This window comes from Pristiophorus japonicus, chromosome 3, assembly GCF_044704955.1.
Source record: "Pristiophorus japonicus isolate sPriJap1 chromosome 3, sPriJap1.hap1, whole genome shotgun sequence".
NCBI lineage: Eukaryota > Metazoa > Chordata > Chondrichthyes > Pristiophoridae > Pristiophorus > Pristiophorus japonicus.
Window position 1 is genome coordinate 71231695 of NC_091979.1, and position 20780 is coordinate 71252474.

Here is a 20780-nt window from a genome sequence, read left to right on the forward strand (position 1 = left end):
ATTGTGTGCATCATTGAAACAGGGAAAACATTATTTACTTAATGTTTTTTTAAATGTGTACTTTGGAAGTGAGAAACAGTGGTGTGATGCTTTGTGCATTTTCTCATGCAAACACTGTTGCTGTTTATTGAATAGATATTTTTGTTTTTCTCCACTATACCCTAAGGTATTGCTATCAAGGAGTCTGCAAAGGTTGGTGACCAAGCACAAAGGAGAGTGATGAAAGGGGTTGATGATTTGGATTTCTTCATTGGTGATGAAGCAATAGACAAACCTACTTATGCAACAAAGGTAAGTTCAGTAGTTGTATACACTTGATACTTTGCATATTTATTATGCCACAAGAGTGATGTTCCAATTACAGTGTAAATAAATAGCTGAAATGTAATCGCAATGCTTACTACAGTAAAGAGAAACTAATCGTAAGCAATATATCGTGTGTTTCCTGTGATTTTAAAAAAAAAATTAAAACATGCATATATTTAAAATATTTGTGCTTCCCCTTTAAAAGCCATTTTGGGTTCTGTTTCTGGTAGGGCATTTTGTATCTTAACAATGTTTATTTAAAGGAAAAAACATTTTCCCAACCTTTCATTCTCTTGGTCATGGTCTTCAATTTATGGTACCTGGTTAGCAATTTATATGGTATTGCCTGCAACAAAATAAAACACACTCTACCCCAATATTGTGCCCAAGCCCTAACATCAGAATAGCACCCTTTACTACACCAGAACAATATTTGTTTTCCATTTCCAAAGCCAACATTCTTAGGTCAGTCTTGAGTGGCATTGCAATAAGGGCAGCTTTGTGCTGTAGGCCCTTATCCACTAGAAACTGGAATAAGACTGCCCAAAAATATTTCACAAAGACCACTTACAGAAGAGACTATCTCTCTGGGTTGAATTTGAATTCGGGTCCCAGAGATGGAAGTTGTATGTCTAATTCACTGTACTACCCAGTTTCTTGTGTGAAAAAAATATATAAGCAACATGCCAGCTTTCTCTGCGCTGTAAATTAAAGTAGTTTTTCTCCAGTAATCCATTATGGAGTATCAGTCCTTAGTCCTTCAGTAATAAAAACAGAAAATGCTGGAAATCTCAGCAGATCAGGCAGCATCTGTGGAGAGGAAGTAAAGTTAATGTTTCAGGTCGATGACCCTTCGTCCTTCAGTAATGATTATCTTATACATAAACTTATTTGAGTGTTTGCCTTGATATTGACCACTAGCAGGAAGCTTTATATAGTTTCCTTTGCAAACTGTACAATATATTTTGAAGAGAGAATACCTGATCAATTGGAATGATCTCAGTTTGGACAGTTATATAGTTATAAAGTTGTACTTTGTTAAATAAGTAATGTGCACCACTCATTGAGATGGCTATCAATTCAATATAAATATATGTACATTTAGTGGGAAATGAGCAGAAGATCATAGCCAAATTTGACTTTATTGTTTTGTGACTGAAATGGCTGCCGTTCCAGGCTATGCCTAGGTTGAGAATAAGTTCAGCTTGGTAAACATATACTTTTCACAATCTATATGTAAACCGCTTGCAGTAAATTACCATGGGCCCGAACTTGGTGAAGGCCTCCGCCTGTCCAAGTTCCACCCAAAGGGCCGCTGAGGTCCCTGACTGTTCTTTGGCCGGGATTTTCATCACCCAGGTCCCTCGAAGGTCAGCGGGTGGCAAATCTGCAACATACGCTGCCAATCTGGGCGGCAGCCGGCGGGAGCTCTCATTCTCGGCAGCAGAGGCAGCAGAGTTGGGTCCAGGGAGGGTCAAAGAACTAAAAATAAAAGCATCAAAAACAAAAAGTAAACATCTGATGACCTTCAGGGGACCCCATCCAGGTAAGTACCTGTAAAGAAATAATTTAAATAAACTTCACTAACCTTTTTTACAGCACCTTCACACTTACAGGACAGAGCTGCCTGCACTCAGCGGTCCACTGCTTATTCCCGCCCGCATGAATATGGCATCTCGGCGGGCGGGAGTGTACTGACACGCATTGGCCGTCCGCTGATGGCGGCAGCGCTTCCCGGCGGCTCTCCCCTCCTGCCCACTCTAGGCCATGACGAAAGTGGCACTGAGCGGTCTGACGAGAGGAATGTTGGCAGCAGTGGATAGCAGTAGGCGTCAAGTTCTCCAATTTCGGCCCCCATCAGTTGTACTGATGGGAAAGGGGAAGTAGTTCATGTATGTTTATCTTGCTTGCCAAAACTTGAAACTGTATTTCAATTAAAATAAATGATTGTGATCAATGATGTATCTTCTTTTGTGCATATTTGAGGGCACTGAAGGGATAATGCCTTACTGCAACAACTTTGCTTATGTGACTTCTTCAAAAACAAAAATCACAAACTGGATGCTTTCTGTCGGTGCTGGGACCACAACTGTTTACAATATACATAGATGACCTGGAAGAGGGGACAGAATGTAGTGTAACAAAATTTGCAGATGACACAAAGATTAGTGGGAAAGCGGGTTGTGTAGAGGATACAGAGGCTGCAAAGAGATTTAGATAGGTTAAGCGAATGGGCTAAGGTTTGGCAGATGGAATACAATGTCGGAAAGTGTGAGGTCATCCACCTTGGGGGAAAAAAAACAGTAAAAGGGAATATTATTTGAACGGGGAGAAATTACAACATGCTGAGGTGCAGAGGGACCTGGGGGTCCTTGTGCATGAATCCCAAAAAGTTACTTTGCAGGTGCAGCAGATAATCAGGAAGGCGAATGGAATGTTGGCCTTCATTGCGAGAGGGATGGAGTACAAAAGCAGGGAGGTCCTGCTGCAACTGTATAGGGTATTGGTGAGGCCGCACCTGAAGTACTGCGTGCAGTTTTGGTCACCTTAAGGAAGGATATATGGCTTTGGAGGGGGTACAGAGACTATTCACTAGGCTGATTCCGGAGATGAGGGGGTTACCTTATGATGATAGATTGAGTAGACTGGGTCTTTACTTGTTGGAGTTCAGAAGGATGAGGGGTGATCTTAGAGAAACATTTTAAATAATGAAAGGGATAGACAAGATAGAGGCGGAGAGGTTGTTTCCACTGGTCATGGAGACTAGAACTAGGGCGCACAGCCTCAAAATACGGGGGAGCCAATTTAAAACCGAGTTGAGAAGGAATTTCTTCTCCCAGAGGGTTGTGAATCTGTGGAATTCTCTGCCCAAGGAAGCAGTTGAGGCTAGCTCATTGAATGTATTCAAGTCACAGATAGATAGATTTTTAACCAATAAGGGAATTAAGGGTTACGGGGAGTGGGCGGGTAAGTGGAGCTGAGTCCACGGCCAGATCAGCCATGATCTTGTTGAATGGCGGAGCAGGCTCGAGGGGCTAGATGGCCTGCTCCTGTTCCTAATTCTTATGTTCTTATGTTCTGTTTTCAGTTAAACCTGAAATGTTACATTTTAAATTTCTAACCTTTTTATGGACCTATAATATTTGAGCTTTAATATATTAAATTGAAGGGTTCATTTATATTTACAAAATAGCAAATTATTGATGTACAAATTTATTTTTGCAACAGTGGCCTATTCGCCATGGCATAGTTGAAGACTGGGATCTCATGGAAAGATTTATGGAGCAAGTTATCTTTAAATACCTTCGAGCAGAACCAGAAGATCATTATTTCCTTTTGGTAAGTAAAGCTGTGTCACTTTGTGGAAATAGTAACTATAAATATAAAGCTTAATTAATACTGTGTTTTTGAGCTCCAGTATGTTGTGCAATAATTGTACACCATGGTTCAACTGAAGGGCAAACATTGCATGTTGTGGTTGGCTATAGAGTAATAGGTAGAGGTCTGGGAGCATGTTCTGAGCCAAGGAGGCTAAAAGTTATGGGTGATCCAAAAATTAATTCCATGTTTTAATCGATGAAACTTTTTTAATGGGGAAAGTCATTAAATTGGTTAGTAAATCAACTTACTCGATGTATAATAACCTTGAATTGTGTTTCATATGTTAAAATGATGATGCAGATTTTCCATAGGTATTTGTGAAATTCGACGAGGTCAAATTTGCTAATTTTGATAGCGTTCTAATATAGTAACTTTTATTGAGTTGTCATTAACCAGATATCACAGAAAACAACCTTTTCTCTTCTAGTCCAAGTACTAAAGTAAATTGTTGCAATGCTTTTTGAATTATATGTGCACAAAATACATGACTACAATATTTCAGCTGCAGTTTGCTTAAAAGCTTGAATTATATCTTCAACAGACTGAACCACCATTAAATACTCCAGAAAACAGAGAATATACTGCTGAGATCATGTTTGAATCCTTCAATGTGCCAGGCCTTTACATTGCTGTCCAGGTAAGGTGAAACTTTGCTCATCTATAATTCAGTGTCAGTAAATCAATTGTTAACTTGCTAGATGTTTGTGTTACTATGGTATTTCCGTGAGATTTTAATGCACCGAGACTCTTACGAAGCAATCATCTGGGACCCATTCAGTAGACTAGAATTTGAACAGCATCATTTCAATGTTTGTTCTTGGTGCATTTTTTAAGATGGTTAATCAGTTATTCAGTGCAAATATTTAACTATATTAAAAACTTGCAGCACAGTTATTTATTGATTAGAAAAATTAAGAGATTCCACTGACTGTAATGATGCCCATTTTGATGCTGCCGTCTCAGTTACTGCTTCAGGAACATGATGCCTGTGGTTGCAATTTGTTTTTGCTGTTCCAGTGGAGCACAATAGCTCCATTGTTAAGATAGCTTCACCGCCTTGGGATTTTATTCCTCTGAATCTTGGCCTCACTCTTTGTATTTCCTGATGTCGCCATCTTCCACTTCATTGCACCCAGCAACAGATTACCAGCTGTACCTAGTTCTCGGTTGTCCAATGCAATGCCAGCCATCTCTATCTTGAAGACAAGCTCACAGACTCAAATTCAGTAGCAATAGTGTTTGGATATTGGGCCTTAGCCACTTTCAACAATTGCTGAGAAATTACTTAAGGAATGCTGTTCCATTGAGATCCTTCACAGTGGCTTTAGTTCCTCCATCAGACTTCTTTCCTATTCACCACCTTGAAGAGGAAAATCCACAGTTGCTGTTGATATCTCCTGTTATACTTCACCAGTAAGTTCTGATCAATAGGCTTTTCCACAAGTGGTGCTATATTGTGGAAGGAAAGTAAATTCCTGGCATCTCTTATGCGAAAGGACTCGTGTACAGAGTTTCCTAGCCTGCTGTCCGTGATCAAGATGGTCTTGGTGACGAGTCCTTTATCGCAAGCGATGTTTCATGCAAGATAGGAATTGAAAACAAAAACATCTGTGAGTTACTTGGCATTTATCCAATGCCTTGTAGCGAACAGAAAAGAGTTGAGGATAGGATTCCTGAAATATCAATGTTAGACCCTTTTCCACCTTATGCATTTAGCTGGCCTGACTCCTTGATGGGATTTGGAGATGATTCTCTGACCCCTAGCACAGCCAACAATACACATGCAGCAATTATCTTGCTGGGGAGCATTTTGTAGAATAGGCTTGACTTAACACAGTTGAAGATTTCTGTCTTGATTATTTTCTTAAAACTTTCTCTGAATGTGTCCACATTCCAGGAGTTGTTTTTCTCTGCAGTTAGACAGCCACCTTACACTATTGTGCTTTTTTCTTATTGTAGCCATCCTGAGTTCAACTTGTAGGATAAAGCCACTAATGGCTGTGTCATTTCCCTGTTGTTGTGTGAAACCAGAGGAAGTGTACTTGATCCAGCTTAGCATTTTGAGGAGGCATTTACAGTTTCCTCTTAACTGTTGCATTCTTCAAGGCAACTGGATTCCACAGTTCCTCAATTTCGCTGTGGTTCTATTTCCAATCTGATGTACTTCTTCAATAGCATTACTCAATCTGAAATTCCTCAATTTCCTTTCCTTCTCTTTTTTTTTTGCAAACCCAACCCCCAATCATCCATAGATAATACCCATTCAGTCATCATCTCCCAGTTTGTTTTTTATCTTAAAGCAGATGTTTAACTCCATAGGTTATAAAGCCTGATCTCCATTCCAGGCACATACTATAATTGTCCTGACAAGGTCCCTTCTATCTCCAGCATTTTTTGTGTGTCTCTGTCTTTTCTTCACCACCCCCTGAATTCTAACCTTGATCAGAGACTTGCCAATATATAATTCCCTCTTAGTCAGAATGCTGTTAGACTTGGCATCCTTAACCTATGCTGCCAGAAGAATCTAAATGACATTATGCTTTTTTTTCAACAATGGTATATGAATAACTTCGTGAAGATTAGATGGGTTGCTCAAATTGTAAAAAGTACTAAATTCATATTGCTCGTACATGAGCAATGAAAATCTACCTATGCTAAGTCCTTGCAGCATCTTATAGTTCATACCATTAAACAATGTTAATGTTAACTAGAGCACAATTCTTTTTAAATATCCTTTATTTAGGATTGAAATGCAACCCTTTATTTTGTTTATCTTCAGGCTGTCCTTGCCTTAGCTGCCTCATGGACATCTCGACAAGTTGGAGAGCGAACACTGACTGGAACGGTTATAGACAGTGGGGATGGTGTCACTCATGTAATTCCAGTGGTAAGTATTTTTCAAAATGCATCAAAGTCTGCCTTACAATCTACAAATTGAAATAGATTGTCTGAAGTTCAGCTTTATATTTGAACAGTAAAACTAGTTGATTTTTGTACAGTACTTTCAAACCAAAATTTGATGGCTTCCCCCAATGGCTAAAAGCCATACAGGCTAGGGAGATTCCAGTTCAATACTTGATCAGTGTGGCTTAGCTGAACTGATCTTAACTGGGACATTTCTGGGACTACTATAGTTCGCTCCAGTATTCCTAGATTATAAGGCAAAGAAAATCCTTTTCAGAGCATCTTTTCCACAACGTGAAGGTTTGATGTTTATTAGTCCTGTTAGAGACACATTCGGCCTGTGTTTTCTTTGAAGTCTCTTGAGTATTAGCCAATATATAGCTGATACTGGAAGGTAAGGAGAGACATAAAGAACAAAAAGAAAATTATCCTGATCAGTTTTCTATAAGACTGGTAGATATCTTTCCTCCTGCTCTGGAGTGGATGTGCTCAATGGATTTGTAGCACTCCAGTGCTGCTGATGCTGTTCGATGTTTTTGGAACTCCAGTAAAGGGTAAGAATTGTAAACATTTTAAAAGACATGTAGTAATTAACTGTATTTGCCTTGTAACTTTTATTTTAATGTAGATTTGCAAACTGAAGTCCCATAAAGTAATTGGCTACCTCTCCATTGAGAGCCATGCATACTGTGTGCTGTGAACATTGTCTTGAGAATTTATTAACCATTTACTGGCAAGTCATTTGTTGGCAGTTGATGTTGTCTTTCGGAAGTTAGGATGGGGTCCCTGGCTCGAGTCATATACACACAAAAGTTAGAAGCCACTGTTACATAAAAAGCAACCTACTTTAAAAAAAAAAAAAAACTGGTGGTTGAAGAACTGGTGATGAAGCTTATTTCACTGGTATCTGCTGTTTTTATATTTATAGATATGGTAATAGCTGGTCATTTTACTATGAATTTGATATTCTCTGTCGTGATTAGAATTGACTTTTTTTAATAAGCCATTGCAATGACATAATCTTCCCTCAAATTGTTCTTAATTTGTTATAAAGCTAGTTCACATGTCTAGTTCCAGGAATTGTTTTCTCATGTAGAGAGCATAAAGATGGTAAAAGGGGAAAAAAATACTGGTTCCAACTCCTATCCCAGCATCTCAATAAAGTTGTGTGCTTGTCCAATTTTCATTACACATGACGTAAATTTTCGCTGAGTAGCATTTTGTACCGAACTGTGTGGTCTCAAGGTCAGTCTAAACCAAAATATTTTTTAGTACAAATTACAACCAGTCTGGCAAAATATTTCTGGGCTTCCTGATCCTCAGTGATTTTTCAATGGCTAGTCACTCTTGTGAAGGATGGCCCACAGCTCAAAATGGTAGTGTTGAAAGGCCTCTTGGCTCTTAAATATCCATTTTTAATTAATTCAAATACTGCATTATAGGTGCAGTGGTTTTGTTGTGCTGATGCACTGTTCCAAACTGTAAAAGACTCATGCCAACAGTTTTCCACAAGTTAAATGTGTAAACTTGGATGTCGAGTAGCCAATGGTTGGAGTCAAGATATTTTACCTCTTTCCCCATGGTCAGAGTTGTTCAGCCATATGCATATACCTCAAGGATAGTGAAGAGAAAGAGTCTTGGAAGAAAGTTGAGGTCACGATTGGGGGTGTGGGAGGTGAAAAGGAGACAGGTGGCCAGCAGTGGCCCATGTAGTTTGAATGTGGAGTCGGGAGGAGGACTCCCTGCCCCTTATTTAAATAAGTTTTAACATCTAATTTTGTTAAGAGTATGTTTCTCCTTGGCTTCATCACACATTATCCAACTGACTCTTCTATAGTTTGATTATAAAGCTAGTGTTTCACTCAACTAAATAATTGAAGAATCTGCTTTCCATAAAGTAAATGCTAATGTTACCAAATAAAAGTGTCCTTTGCTTTTATTCCTTATAGTTTGAAAGGGAGAATAGTTCACCATAAATGGTATTGACAAGTAAAATATTGCTCTTCAGAGAACTGCTGTGGGCTGCTTTTCCGGTGAGAGTGATGTAATTTCCTGTGGTTTAAAGGACAGTTGATCTCAGAAAACCTGCCCAGCAATTCCCAGCAAATCTATTTGTTACATTTGTCATGGTCCATGAACAGCTTAAAGCCTGTTAAAGTTAAATTTAGCAATTTTGACTGCAAGCAAAAGGAATTTGTGAAAATAACAGTGCTGTATTTACTCTGGTATATCATTTAACTGTCAGATAGTAGTTTACAGTTTTTTTTCTGTAGCTAATCACCCGACAAGAAAATTCACTTAACAGGAGTAAGATTTATAACTTGCTGTTTATTGTCTTGTAGACTTGACCAATAAAACTGACATTATTTTCTCCTTTTATGGAAGGGTCATTTATTTTTTCCGCCAATACATGCATCAATACAAAACCTTCAAAGATCAAATGCAAATCTTTTATTAACTATAGAAAATGCTGGAAATCTCAGCGGGTCAGACAGCATCTGTGGAGAGAAAGCAAAATTAACGTTTGAGGTCGATGACCCTTCGTCAGAACTGGAGTGTGTTCAGAAAGAATGGATTCTTAACAAGCACTGAAAGGGGGAGAGGAAAAATAACAAAAGGGAAGGTCTGTGATAGGTTAGAAGACAGGAGAGATTGGAGAGACAAAAGGGATGATGACCCAAATTCAAATGGTAATGCCAGGAGATGGAAAAAACATTCATCAAGATAGGGTGTGGATTGCGGGATAATGACCATTAAGGACAAGGAGGAAAAAAAGAAACAGGCTCGGTGGGGGGGGGGGCAAGGATTGGCAGCGATTATGTCCTGAAATTGTTGAACTCGATGAGTCCAGAAGGCTGCAAAGCACCTAAACGAAAGATGAGGTACTGTTCCTCAAGTTTGCGTTGAGCTTCGTTGGAACAGTGTAGGAGACTGAGGACGGAGGTGTCAAAGTGGGAATGGAGTGGAGAATTAAAGTGACAGACGAGCGGAAGCTCAGGGTCACACTTGTGAACAGAACGGAGGTGCTCTGCAAAGCGGTCACCCAATCTACGTTTGGTCTCCCCAATGTAGCAGAGACCACATCGTGAGCAGCGAATACAGTATACTAAATTGAAAGAAGTACAAGTAAATCGCTGTTAACCTGGAAGGAGTATTTGGGGCCCTGGATACTGGCAATTTGCTTTTGTCTTTTATTAACTAGTTTATCTCTGACTTTTCTCATAAAGAAATCTTTCTTTCTGTATGGATCCACAGGCCCAATCAATTCTGGTGCATTTGAGAGCTACTGTGATGCCTGGTAGCCAGGGTTAGGAGGAATGCAAAAGCTTGGGTTGGGTTAAGGCCTGCGACTTGGAAACTTGGGGCTGTTAATATCAAGCGGCCTCAAGGGTGGGGAGAACAGGGGCCTTCAATCATTTTATATCCAGAACTCCTGTGGAGTTCATGGTGAAACATTGGAGAAAAACTGAGGACCTAATGAAAATCATGTTTTTCTTGTGTCTCTTTTATATCTTGTTTATTACCTACTGTGTCCTTTGTTGTTTTCTTCAATTTTTGTTCTGTTTGTTTTGTTATCTTGAGTTTTTTTTGTGATTTTGTTTTGCTCCACTGATAACCTTTGATGAGAGGAGGGTGTTGGCACCAGCGGAGTGGGGAGAACAGTGGAAGTTCAGAGTTATCACGATAGGGGCTGACATTGAGGAGGAGAGAAGTGGCAGCTGTCACTGAAAGGAGGAGAGTGGGAAGAGCAGCAGGAGCTGATGCTGAGGGGAGAACAGCAGAAGCTGGAACTCTGGGAGCAGAGCAGTGGAAGCCAACACTGAGGGGGAAGTGCAGCAGGAGCCGACATGAGGGCATTAGGAGATAACATTGAAGGGTATGGGCAATGAGGTATGTATAATCTAACACTGAGAGGAGATGGTGAAGAGAGCAACAGGAGCTGGCACTGAAGATGAGTTCAGTGGGAGCTGGTATTCAGGTGGGTGGGGGATGGGACAGAGTACAACGGGAGCTGTCATGGGAGGGATGAGTAAAGAGCAACCAGGCTGGAAATAAACTGAAGAGGGAGTAGTGAATAAAATAAGTAAGATTGGAAAGAATGAAAAGAGGAACGGTAGACACTGAAAGAGGAAGTAATATGGCCACTGACTTGGCTACTGTCCAAAGAGTTGAGAAGTTTATTTTTGTAGAGATACACCCAGTAATGGTGAAGTAAATGTCAGTAATGTTTAGTTCCTGCAAAATGGAAGCCACTATTGAGGTATTGGTTTTCAATCCTATCATAACTTGAGATATCAATTGGTAAATATTTGCATATCCTGTTTAAGTCCAGTCTCTTCCGAGAAAAAGTAAGAACTTGAGTCAGTGTCACTATTTTACACACACATTCCACCTCTTTGGCACCTCTTGTGGTGGAGGGGCTGTACTTGAATCCAACAAGGAGGTTGAGTCATTCTAGCAGCCCAGCTGACTGAGGGGAAGCCCACACTGTACCAGAAACTTGGCCTTGGACAGGCTTAACTTGATCTTGCGTCCAGGCCCCCACAATTGCTACAAGCTGTACTAACCCCGACAAAGTAATTGGTTGGCCTGTGTGTGAGGACTTCAGCTGGTGTTGCAGAGGGAGCGAGACAAGAGCCAAGCGAGGCTGCAGGGAGATTTTTAAAGCAGAACCATGGGAATTGATCTGTGGTAACCACATGATGATGCATTTACGGTCACATAGTTACCACATAGCAATGAGATGTCTGAAATTGGGCATGCACGATCGACACTATAATGCCTACAGTAAAGAAGTGTCTAGTGTGTTTGTCAGAAATTGCTTGTCAAACATGCATATAGTGTATTTTACTGTGCACCTGATTGGTTCCAGTATCACATTCTTAAAGTTGCAAAATTCCACAACTGAACAATCTTTTAAATAGCAATCATTTCCAGCTGCTTTCTGTTAACCTTGATTATCCTTGCTCCTCTCTAAGGGGAGGAGCAGAGTATTTATAAATAATAAATGGGATAGATTCAGAACAAATCTAGCAGTACAAAACTGGCCATCCATGAGGCGCTGTGGGCCAGCAGCAGAATTGTATTTCACCACAATCTGTAACCTCATGGCACGGCATATTCCTCACTCTACCATTACCATCAAGCCAGGGGACCAACCTTGGTTCAGTGATGAAAGTAGAAGAGCATGCCAGGAGCTGCACCAGGCGTACCTAAAAATGAGCTGCCAACCAGGGGAAGGTGCAACACAGGACTACATGTATGCTAAAAAGCAGAAACAGCATGCAATAGACAAGGCTAAGCGATCCCATAACAATTGGATCAGATTAAAGCGCTGTAGTTCCTGGGGGTCACCGTTGACCAGAAACTTAAATGGGTGAAAAACAAATACTGTGGCAACAAGTGCAGGTCAAAGGCTAGGTATTCTGCGACGGGTGTCTCACCTGACTCCCCAAAGCTTTTCCACCACCCACAAGGCACAAGTCAAGAGTGTAATAGAATACTCTCCATTTGCCTGGATGAGTGCAGCTCCAACAACACAAGAAGTTCGACACCCAGGACAAAGCAGTCCGCTTGTTTGGCATGCCATCCACCACCTTAAACATTCATTCCCTCCATCACTGATGTACCGTGGCTGCAGTATGTGCTATCTACAAGATGCACTGCAGCAACTTGCCAAAGCTTCTTTGGCAGCACCTCCCAAACCAGCAAACTTTTTCACCGAGAAGGGCAAGGGCAGCAGGCGCAAGGGAATACCACCACCTCCATGTTCCCCTCCAAGTCACACACCATCCTGACTTGGAAGTATATCAGCGTTCCTTGATCGTCGCTGGGTCAAAATCCTGGAACTCGCTCCCTAACATCGCTGTGGGAGTACTGTCACCACACAGATTGCAGTGGTTCAAGAGGTGGCTCACCACCATCTTAATTAGGGACAGCCAATAAATGCTGGCCTTGCCAGAGAAGCTCTCATCCCATGAACTAATTATAAAAAGTCACTCGGTCAGGATGGGCTACATCCTAGATTGCTGAGGGAACTAAGGGTAGAAATTGCAGAGATGTTAGCCACAATCTTCCAAACCTCCTTAGATACAGGGGTGGTGCCAAAGTACTGGAGGATTGCAAATGTTACACCTTTTCAAAAAAGGGGAGAAGGATAAACCTGTTAATTACAGGCCAGTCAGATTAAAGTCAGTAGTGGGAAAGCTTTTAGAAACAATACTCCAGGAGAAAATTAACAGCCACTTGGACAAGCGGGGACTAAAAAAGAGCCAGCACGTATTTAAGGTCAAATCAATTTAATTGAGTTTTTTCATGACCTAACAGAGGTTGGATGAGGGCAATACAGTTAATATGTATATGGACTTTCAAAAGGTGTTTGATAAAGTACCACATATTGGGCTTGTTATTAAAATTGAAGCCCATGGGATAAAAGGGGCAGTAGCAACATGGATACAAAATTGGATAAGGGATAGAGAGCAGGATTGTGGTGATTGTCTGTTTTTCGGACAAGGGAGGTATACAGTGGAGTTCCCCCAAGGTTCAGTACTAGGACAACTGCTTTTGATGTACATTAATGACTTGACTTGGCGGGGGGTGGGGGGTATTACAAGGCACAATTTTGAAATTTACAGATGACACTAAATTTGGAAGTGTAGTAAACAGTGAGGAAGATAGTGATCGACTTAAAGAGGACATAGACAGGCTGGTGGAATGGGCGTACACATAGCAGATGAAATTCAATGCAGAAAAGTGTGAGGTGACACACTTTGGAAGGAAGAATGAGGAGAGACAATACAAGTTAAATGGTACAATTTTAAAGGGGATGCAAGAAGAGACGTGGGGATGTTGGTGCACAAATCTTTGAAGGTGACAGGCAAACGAGCCAAAGGTGGGCAGAGGAAACGTTACAAGGACACCCTCAAAGCCTCCCTGATAAAGTACAACATCCCCACTGACACCTGAGAGTCCCTGGCCAAAGACCGCACTAGAGGAAGTGCATCCGGGAGGGCGCTGAGCATTCGAGTCTTGTCGCAGAGAGCATGCAGCAATCAAGCGCAGGCAGCAGAACGAGCGTGCGGCAAATCTGTCCCACCATTCCTTACCCTCAGTGACCATCTGTCCCACCTGTGACGGGGACTATGGCTCTCGTATTGGACTGTTCAGCCATCTAAGGACTCATTTTAAGAGTGGAAGCAAGCCCTCCTCGATTCCAAGGGACTGCCTATGCTGAAGGTGACAGAACAGGGTAACAGGAATAAAGTATATGCAGTCCTGGGCTTTATGAATGGAGGCATTGAATACAAAATACAGAAAGTTATGCTGAACCTATATAAAACACTAGTTTGTCCCCAGCTGGAGTATTGTGTCCAATTCTGGGCACCGCACTTTCGGAAGGACGTGAAGGCTTTAGAATGTACAGAATAGATTTACTAGAATGGTTCGAGGGATGAGGGATTACAATTGCGTCTATAGGCTGGAGAAGCTGGGGTTGTTTGGAGTAGAGTAGGCTTGATAGAGTTGTTCAAAATCATGAAGGAGTTAGAGTAAATAAAGATAAACTGTTTCCAGTGGCTGAAGGTCGATAACGAGAGGGCACTGATTTAAGGTAATTGACAAAAAAACCAGAGGTGTCATGAGGAAATCTTTTTAGCAATGAGTGGTTAGGATTTGGAATGCACTGCCTGTTAAAGGGTGGTGGATACAGATTCAGTCATAGCCACCAAAGGGGAATTGGATAAATACTTGATGGAGAAAAAATTACAGGGATATGGGGAAATAGCATGGGGGTGGGACTAACAGGATTGCTCTTCAAAAGAGCATGATCTAATTGAATGGCTCGAGGGGTTGAATGGCCGACTCCTTTTCTGTGTTCATATGAGTAGTTGAGGTCAGGACTTGTAAAGGTAAATTAGAAACATAGAAAATAATGCAGGAGTAGGCCAATATGGCCCTTCGAACCTGCACCACCATTCAATAAGATCATGGCTGATCATTCCCTCAGTACCCCTTTCCTGCTTTCTCTCCATACCCCTTGATCCCTTTAGCCGTAAGGACCATATCTAACTCCCTCTTGAATATATCCAAAGAACTGGCATCAACAACTCTGCAGCAGGGAATTCCACAGGTTAACAACTCTGAGTGAAGAAGTTTCTCCTTATCTCAGTACTAAATGGCCTACCCCTTATCCTAAGACTGTGTCCCCTCGTTCTGGGCTTCCCCATCATCAGGAACATTCTTCCCGCATCTGTCCAGTCCCGTCAGAATCTTAAGTTTCGCTGAGATCCCCTCTCATCCTTCTAAACTCCAGCGTATAAAGGCCCAGTTGATCCAGTCTCCTCATATGTCAGTCCCGCTATCCCGGGAATCAGTCTGGTGAACCTTTGCTGCACTCCCTCAATAGCAAGAATGTCCTTCCTCAGATTAAGAGACCAAAACTGAACACAATATTCCAGGTGAGGCCTCACCAAGGCCCTGTACAACTGCAGTAAGACCTCCCTGCTCCAATACTCAAATCCCCTAGCTATGAAGGCCAACATACCATTTGCCGCCTGCTGTACCTGCATGCCAACTTTCAATGACTGATGAACCATGACACCCAGGTCTCGTTGCACCTCCCCTTTCCTAATCTGCCGCCATTCAGATAATCTGCCTTCGTGTTTTTGCCACCAAAGTGGATAACCTCACATTTATCCACATTATACTGCATGTGCCATGCATTGGCCCACTCACCTAACCTGTCCAAGTCACCCTGCAGCCTTTTAGCGTCCTCCTCACAGCTCACACCGCCACCCAGTTTAGTGTCATCTGCAAACGTGGAGATATTACACTCAATTCCTTCATCTAAATCATTAATGTATATTGTAAAGACCTGGGGTCCCAGCACTGAGCCCTGCGGCACCCCACTAGTCACTGCCTGCCATTCTGTAAAGAACCCGTTTATCCCGACTCTCTGCTTCCTGTCTGCCAACCAGTTCTCTATCCACGTCAGTACATTACCCCCAAAACCATGTGCTTTGATTTTGCACAACAATCTCTTGTGTGGAACTTTGTCAAAAGCCTTTTGAAAGTCCGAATACACCATATCCACTGGTTCTCCTTTGTCCACTCTACTAGTTACATCCTCAAAAAAATTCCAGAAGATTTGTCAAGCATGATTTCCCTTTCATAAATCCATGTTGACTTGGACCGATCCTGTCACTGCTTTCCAAATGCACTGCTATTTCATTTTTAATAATTGATTCCAACATTTTCCCCACTACTGATGTCAGGCTAACCGGTCTATAATTACCCATTTTCTCTCCCTTTTTTTAAACAATGGTGTTACATTAGCTACCCTCCAGTCCATAGGAACTGATCCAGAATCGATAGACTGTTGGAAAATGATCACCAATGCATCCAATATTTCTATGGCCATTTCCTGAATTGGCTAGGATAGATTGGCGAATGATATTTAAGGGGTTGACAGTGGATGGGCAAGGGCAGACATTTAGAGACTGCATGGATGAACTACAACAATTGTACATCCCTGTCTGGCGTAAAAATAAAAAAGGGAAGATGGCTCAACCGTGGCTATCAAGGGAAATCAGGGATAGTATTAAAGCCAAGGAAGTGGCATACAAATTGACCAGAAATAGCAGTGAACCTGGGGACTGGGAGAAATTTAGAACTCAGCAGAGGAGGACACAGGGTTTGATTAGGGCAGGGAAAATGGAGTATGAGAAGAAGCTTGCAGGTAACATTAAGACGGACTGCAAAAGTTTCTATAGATATGTAAAGAGAAAAAGGTTAGTAAAGACAAACGTAGGTCCCCTGCAGTCAGAATCAGGGGAAGTCATAATGGGGAACAAAGAAATGGCAGACCAATTGAACAAGTACTTTGGTTCGGTATTCACTAAGGAAGACACAAACAACCTTCCGGATATAAAAGGGGTCAGAGGGTCTAGTAAGAAGGAGGAACTGAGGAAAATCCTTATTAGTGAGTTGGTCTTACTGCAGGAGAAGGGTCCTCAGCCAGATAGCGAATGGAAGACCAGCAGGAAGAGTAGTGCAAGGAAGGTAGTGCAGGGGTCCCCTGTGGTCATCCCCCTGCAAAACAGATACACTGCTTTGAGTACTGTTGGGGGGGATGACTCATCAGGGGAGGGCAGCAGCAGCCAAGTTCATGGCACCGTGGCTGGCTATGCTGCAAAGGAGGGCAGGAAAAAGATTGGGAGTGCGATAGTGATAGGGGATTCAATGGTGAGGGGAATAGATAGGCGTTTCTGCGGCTGCAACCGAGACTCCAGGATGGTATGTTGCCTCCCTGGTGCAAGGGTCAAGGATGTCTCGGAGCGGGTGCAGGACATTCTGAAATGGGAGGGAGAACAGCCAGTTGTCGTGGTGCACATTGGTACCAATGACATAGGTAAAAAAAGGGATGAGGTCCTACGAAATGAATTTAAGGAGCTAGGAGCTAAATTAAAAAGTAGGACCTCAAAAGTAGTAATCTCGGGATTGCTACCAGTGCCACGTGCTAGTCAGAGTAGGAATCGCAGGATAGCGCAGATGAATACGTGGCTTGAGCAGTGGTGCAGCAGGGAGGGATTCAAATTCCTGGGGCATTGGAACCGGTTCTGGGGGAGGTGGGACCAGTACAAACCGGACGGTCTGCACCTGGGCAGGACCGGAACCAATGTCCTAGGGGGAGTGTTTGCTAGTGCTGTTGGGGAGGAGTTAAACTAATATGGCAGGGGAATGGAAACCTATGCAGGGAGACAGAGAGACAAAAAGGAGGCAAAAGCAAAAGACAGAAAGGAGATGAGGAAAAGTGGAGGGCAGAGAAACCCAAGGCAAAGAACAAAAAGGGCCACTGCACAGCAAAATTCTAAAAGGACAAAGGGTGTTAAAAAAACAAGCCTGAAGGCTTTGTGTCTTAATGCAAGGAGTATCCGCAATAAGGTGGATGAATTAACTGTGCAAATAGATGTTAACAAATATGATGTGATTGGGATTACGGAGACGTGGCTCCAGGATGATCAGGGCTGGGAACTCAACATCCAGGGGTATTCAACATTCAGGAAGGATAGAATAAAAGGAAAAGGAGGTGGGGTATCATTGCTGGTTAAAGAGGAGATTAATGCAATAGTTAGGAAAGACATTAGCTTGGATGATGTGGAATCTATATGGGTAGAGCTGCAGAACACCAAAGGGCAAAAAACATTAGTGGGAGTTGTGTACAGACCTCCAAACAGTAGTAGTGATGTTGGGGAGGGCATCAAACAGGAAATTAGGGGTGCATGCAATAAAGGTGCAGCAGTTATAATGGGTGACTTTAATATGTACATAGATTGGGCTAGCCAAACTGGAAGCAATACGGTGGAGGAGGATTTCCTGGAGTGCATAAGGGATGGTTTTCTCGACCAATATGTCGAGGAACCAACTAGGGGGGAGGCCATCTTAGACTGGGTGTTGTGTAATGAGAGAGGATTAATTAGCAATCTCATTGTGCGAGGCCCCTTGGGGAAGAGTGACCATAATATGGTGGAATTCTACATTAGGATGGAGAATGAAACAGTTAATTCAGAGACCATGGTCCAGAACTTAAAGAAGGGTAACTTTGAAGGTATGAGGCGTGAATTGGCTAGGATAGATTGGCGAATGATACGTAAGGGGTTGACTGTGGATGGGCAATGGCAGACATTTAGAGACCGCATGGATGAATTACAACAATTGTACATTCCTGTCTGGCGTAAAAATAAGAAAGGGAAGGTGGCTCAACCGTGGCTATCAAAGGAAATCAGGGATAGTATCAAAGCCAAGGAAGTGGCATACAAATTGGCCAGAAATAGCAGCGAACCCAGGGACTGGGAGAAATTTAGAACTCAGCAGAGGAGGACAAAAGGTTTGATTAGGGCAGGGAAAATGGAGTACGAGAAGAAGCTTGCAGGGAACATTAAGGCGGATTGCAAAAGTTTCTGTAGGTATGTAAAGAGAAAAAGGTGAGTAAAGACAAACGTAGGTCCCCTGCAGTCAGAATCAGGGGAAGTCATAACGGGGAACAAAGAAATGGCAGACCAATTGAACAAGTACTTTGGTTCGGTATTCACTAAGGAGGACACAAACAACCTTCCGGATATAAAAGGGGTCAGAGGGTCTAGTAAGGAGGAGGAACTGAGGGAAATCTTTATTAGTCGGGAAATTGTGTTGGAGAAATTGATGGGATTGAAGGCCGATAAATCCCCAGGGCCTGATGGACTGCATCCCAGAGTACTTAAGGAAGTGGCCTTGGAAATAGCGGATGCATTGACAGTCATTTTCCAACATTCCATTGACTCTGGATCAGTTCCTATCGAGTGGAGGGTAGCCAATATAACCCCACTTTTTAAAAAAAGGAGGAAGAGAGAAACCAGGGAATTATGGACCGGTCAGCCTGACCTCAGTAGTGGGTAAAATGATGGAATCAATTAAGGATGTCACAGCAGCGCCTTTGGAAAGAGGTGACATGATAGGTCAAAGTCAGCATGGATTTGTGAAAGGGAAATCATGCTTGACAAATCTTTTGGAATTTTTTGAGGATGTTTCCAGTAGAGTGGACAAGGGAGAACCAGTTGATGTGGTATATTTGGACTTTCAGAAGGCTTTCGACAAGGCCCCACACAAGAGATTAATGTGCAAAGTTAAAGCACATGGGATTGGGGGTAGTGTACTGACGTGGATTGAAAACTGGTTGTCAGACAGGAAGCAAAGAGTAGGAGTAAATGGGTACTTTTCAGAATGGCAGGCAGTGACTAGTGGGGTACCGTAAGGTTCTGTGCTGGGGCCCCAGCTGTTTACACTGTACATTAATGATTTAGACAAGGGGATTAAATGTAGTATCTCCAAATTTGTGGATGACACTAAGTTGGGTGGCAGTGTGATCTGCGAGGAGGATGAGGCTGCAGAGTGACTTGGATAGGTTAGGTGAGTGGGCAAATGCATGGCAGATGAAGTATAATGTGGATAAATGTGAGGTTATGCACTTTGGTGGTAAAAACAGAGAGACAGACTATTATCTGAATGGTGACAGATTAGGAAAAGGGGAGGTGCAACGAGACCTGGGTGTCATGGTACATCAGTCATTGAAGGTTGGCATGCAGGTACAGCGGGCGGTTAAGAAAGCAAATGGCATGTTGATCTTCATAGCGAGGGGATTTGAGTACAGGGGCAGGGAGGCATTCCTGCAGTTGTACAGGGCCTTGGTGAGGCCACACCTGGAGTATTGTGTACAGTTTTGGTCTCCTAACTTGAGGAAGGACATTCTTGCTATTGAGGGAGTGCAGCGAAGGTTCACCAGACTGATTCCCGGGATGGCGGGACTGACATATCAAGAAAGACTGGATCAACTGGGCTTGTATTCACTGGAGTTCAGAAGAATGAGAGGGGATCTCATAGAAACGTTTAAAATTCTGACGGGTTTCGACAGGTTAGATGCAGGAAGAATGTTCCCAATGTTGGGGAAGTCCAGAACCAGGGGTCACAGTCTAAGGATAAGGGATAAGCCATTTAGGACTGACATGCGGAGAAACTTCTTCACTCAGAGAGTTGTTAACCTCTGGAATTCCTTACCACAGAGAGTTGTTGATTCCTGTTCATTGGATATATTCAAGAGGGAGTTAGATATGGCCCTTACGGCTAAAGGGATCAAGGGGTATGGAGAGAAAGCAGGAAAGGGGTACTAAGGTGAATGATCAGCCATGATCTTATTGAATGGTGGTGCAGGCTCGAAGGGCCGAATGGCCTACTCCTGCACCTATTTTCTATGTTTCTATGTATTGTATACAGCATGCATGCACTTCCTGACTATTTAACTTTACTTGCTGCAACCATTGATCACGCTTGGGTGTTGAGCCCTCTTTGTCACACTTCAAAATACAATTGAAAATTTTTTAAACAACTTTTTTCAGATGATTCCTTCTCATTGACCTATTTTGCCCATGTGACAATTTCTCCTTGTTTATCCTAAATCTGCCTCCCAACACCATTCTGACCTAGATCTCCTGAGCAACTGACAGCAACAATTCAAACACAATAAGCTGATTTGTGCCAAATTTTTATTCATACAATCTGCTCATGTTTTAAAATAAATTGCTCTTTTAATTCTCAGTTACGTACATTCAAACATGGCATTGCTGAATTAGGTTTCTTTATTTGTGAAAACCAAGAGTTTA

At 42.3% G+C, this 20780-nt stretch overlaps 1 protein-coding gene across 1 annotated transcript in view; it reads left to right on the forward strand.

Annotated features, from left to right (window-relative positions):
• The window catches only part of LOC139259757 (actin-related protein 3), an 86476-nt gene that overhangs the window by 46993 nt on the left and 18703 nt on the right, over window positions 1-20780 (forward strand). The window contains exons 3-6 of the mRNA XM_070875458.1: window positions 167-291; window positions 3535-3645; window positions 4229-4324; window positions 6467-6574. Of these exons, the coding sequence (XP_070731559.1) occupies window positions 167-291; window positions 3535-3645; window positions 4229-4324; window positions 6467-6574 (440 nt within the window). The remainder of the gene's footprint in view (window positions 1-166; window positions 292-3534; window positions 3646-4228; window positions 4325-6466; window positions 6575-20780) is intronic.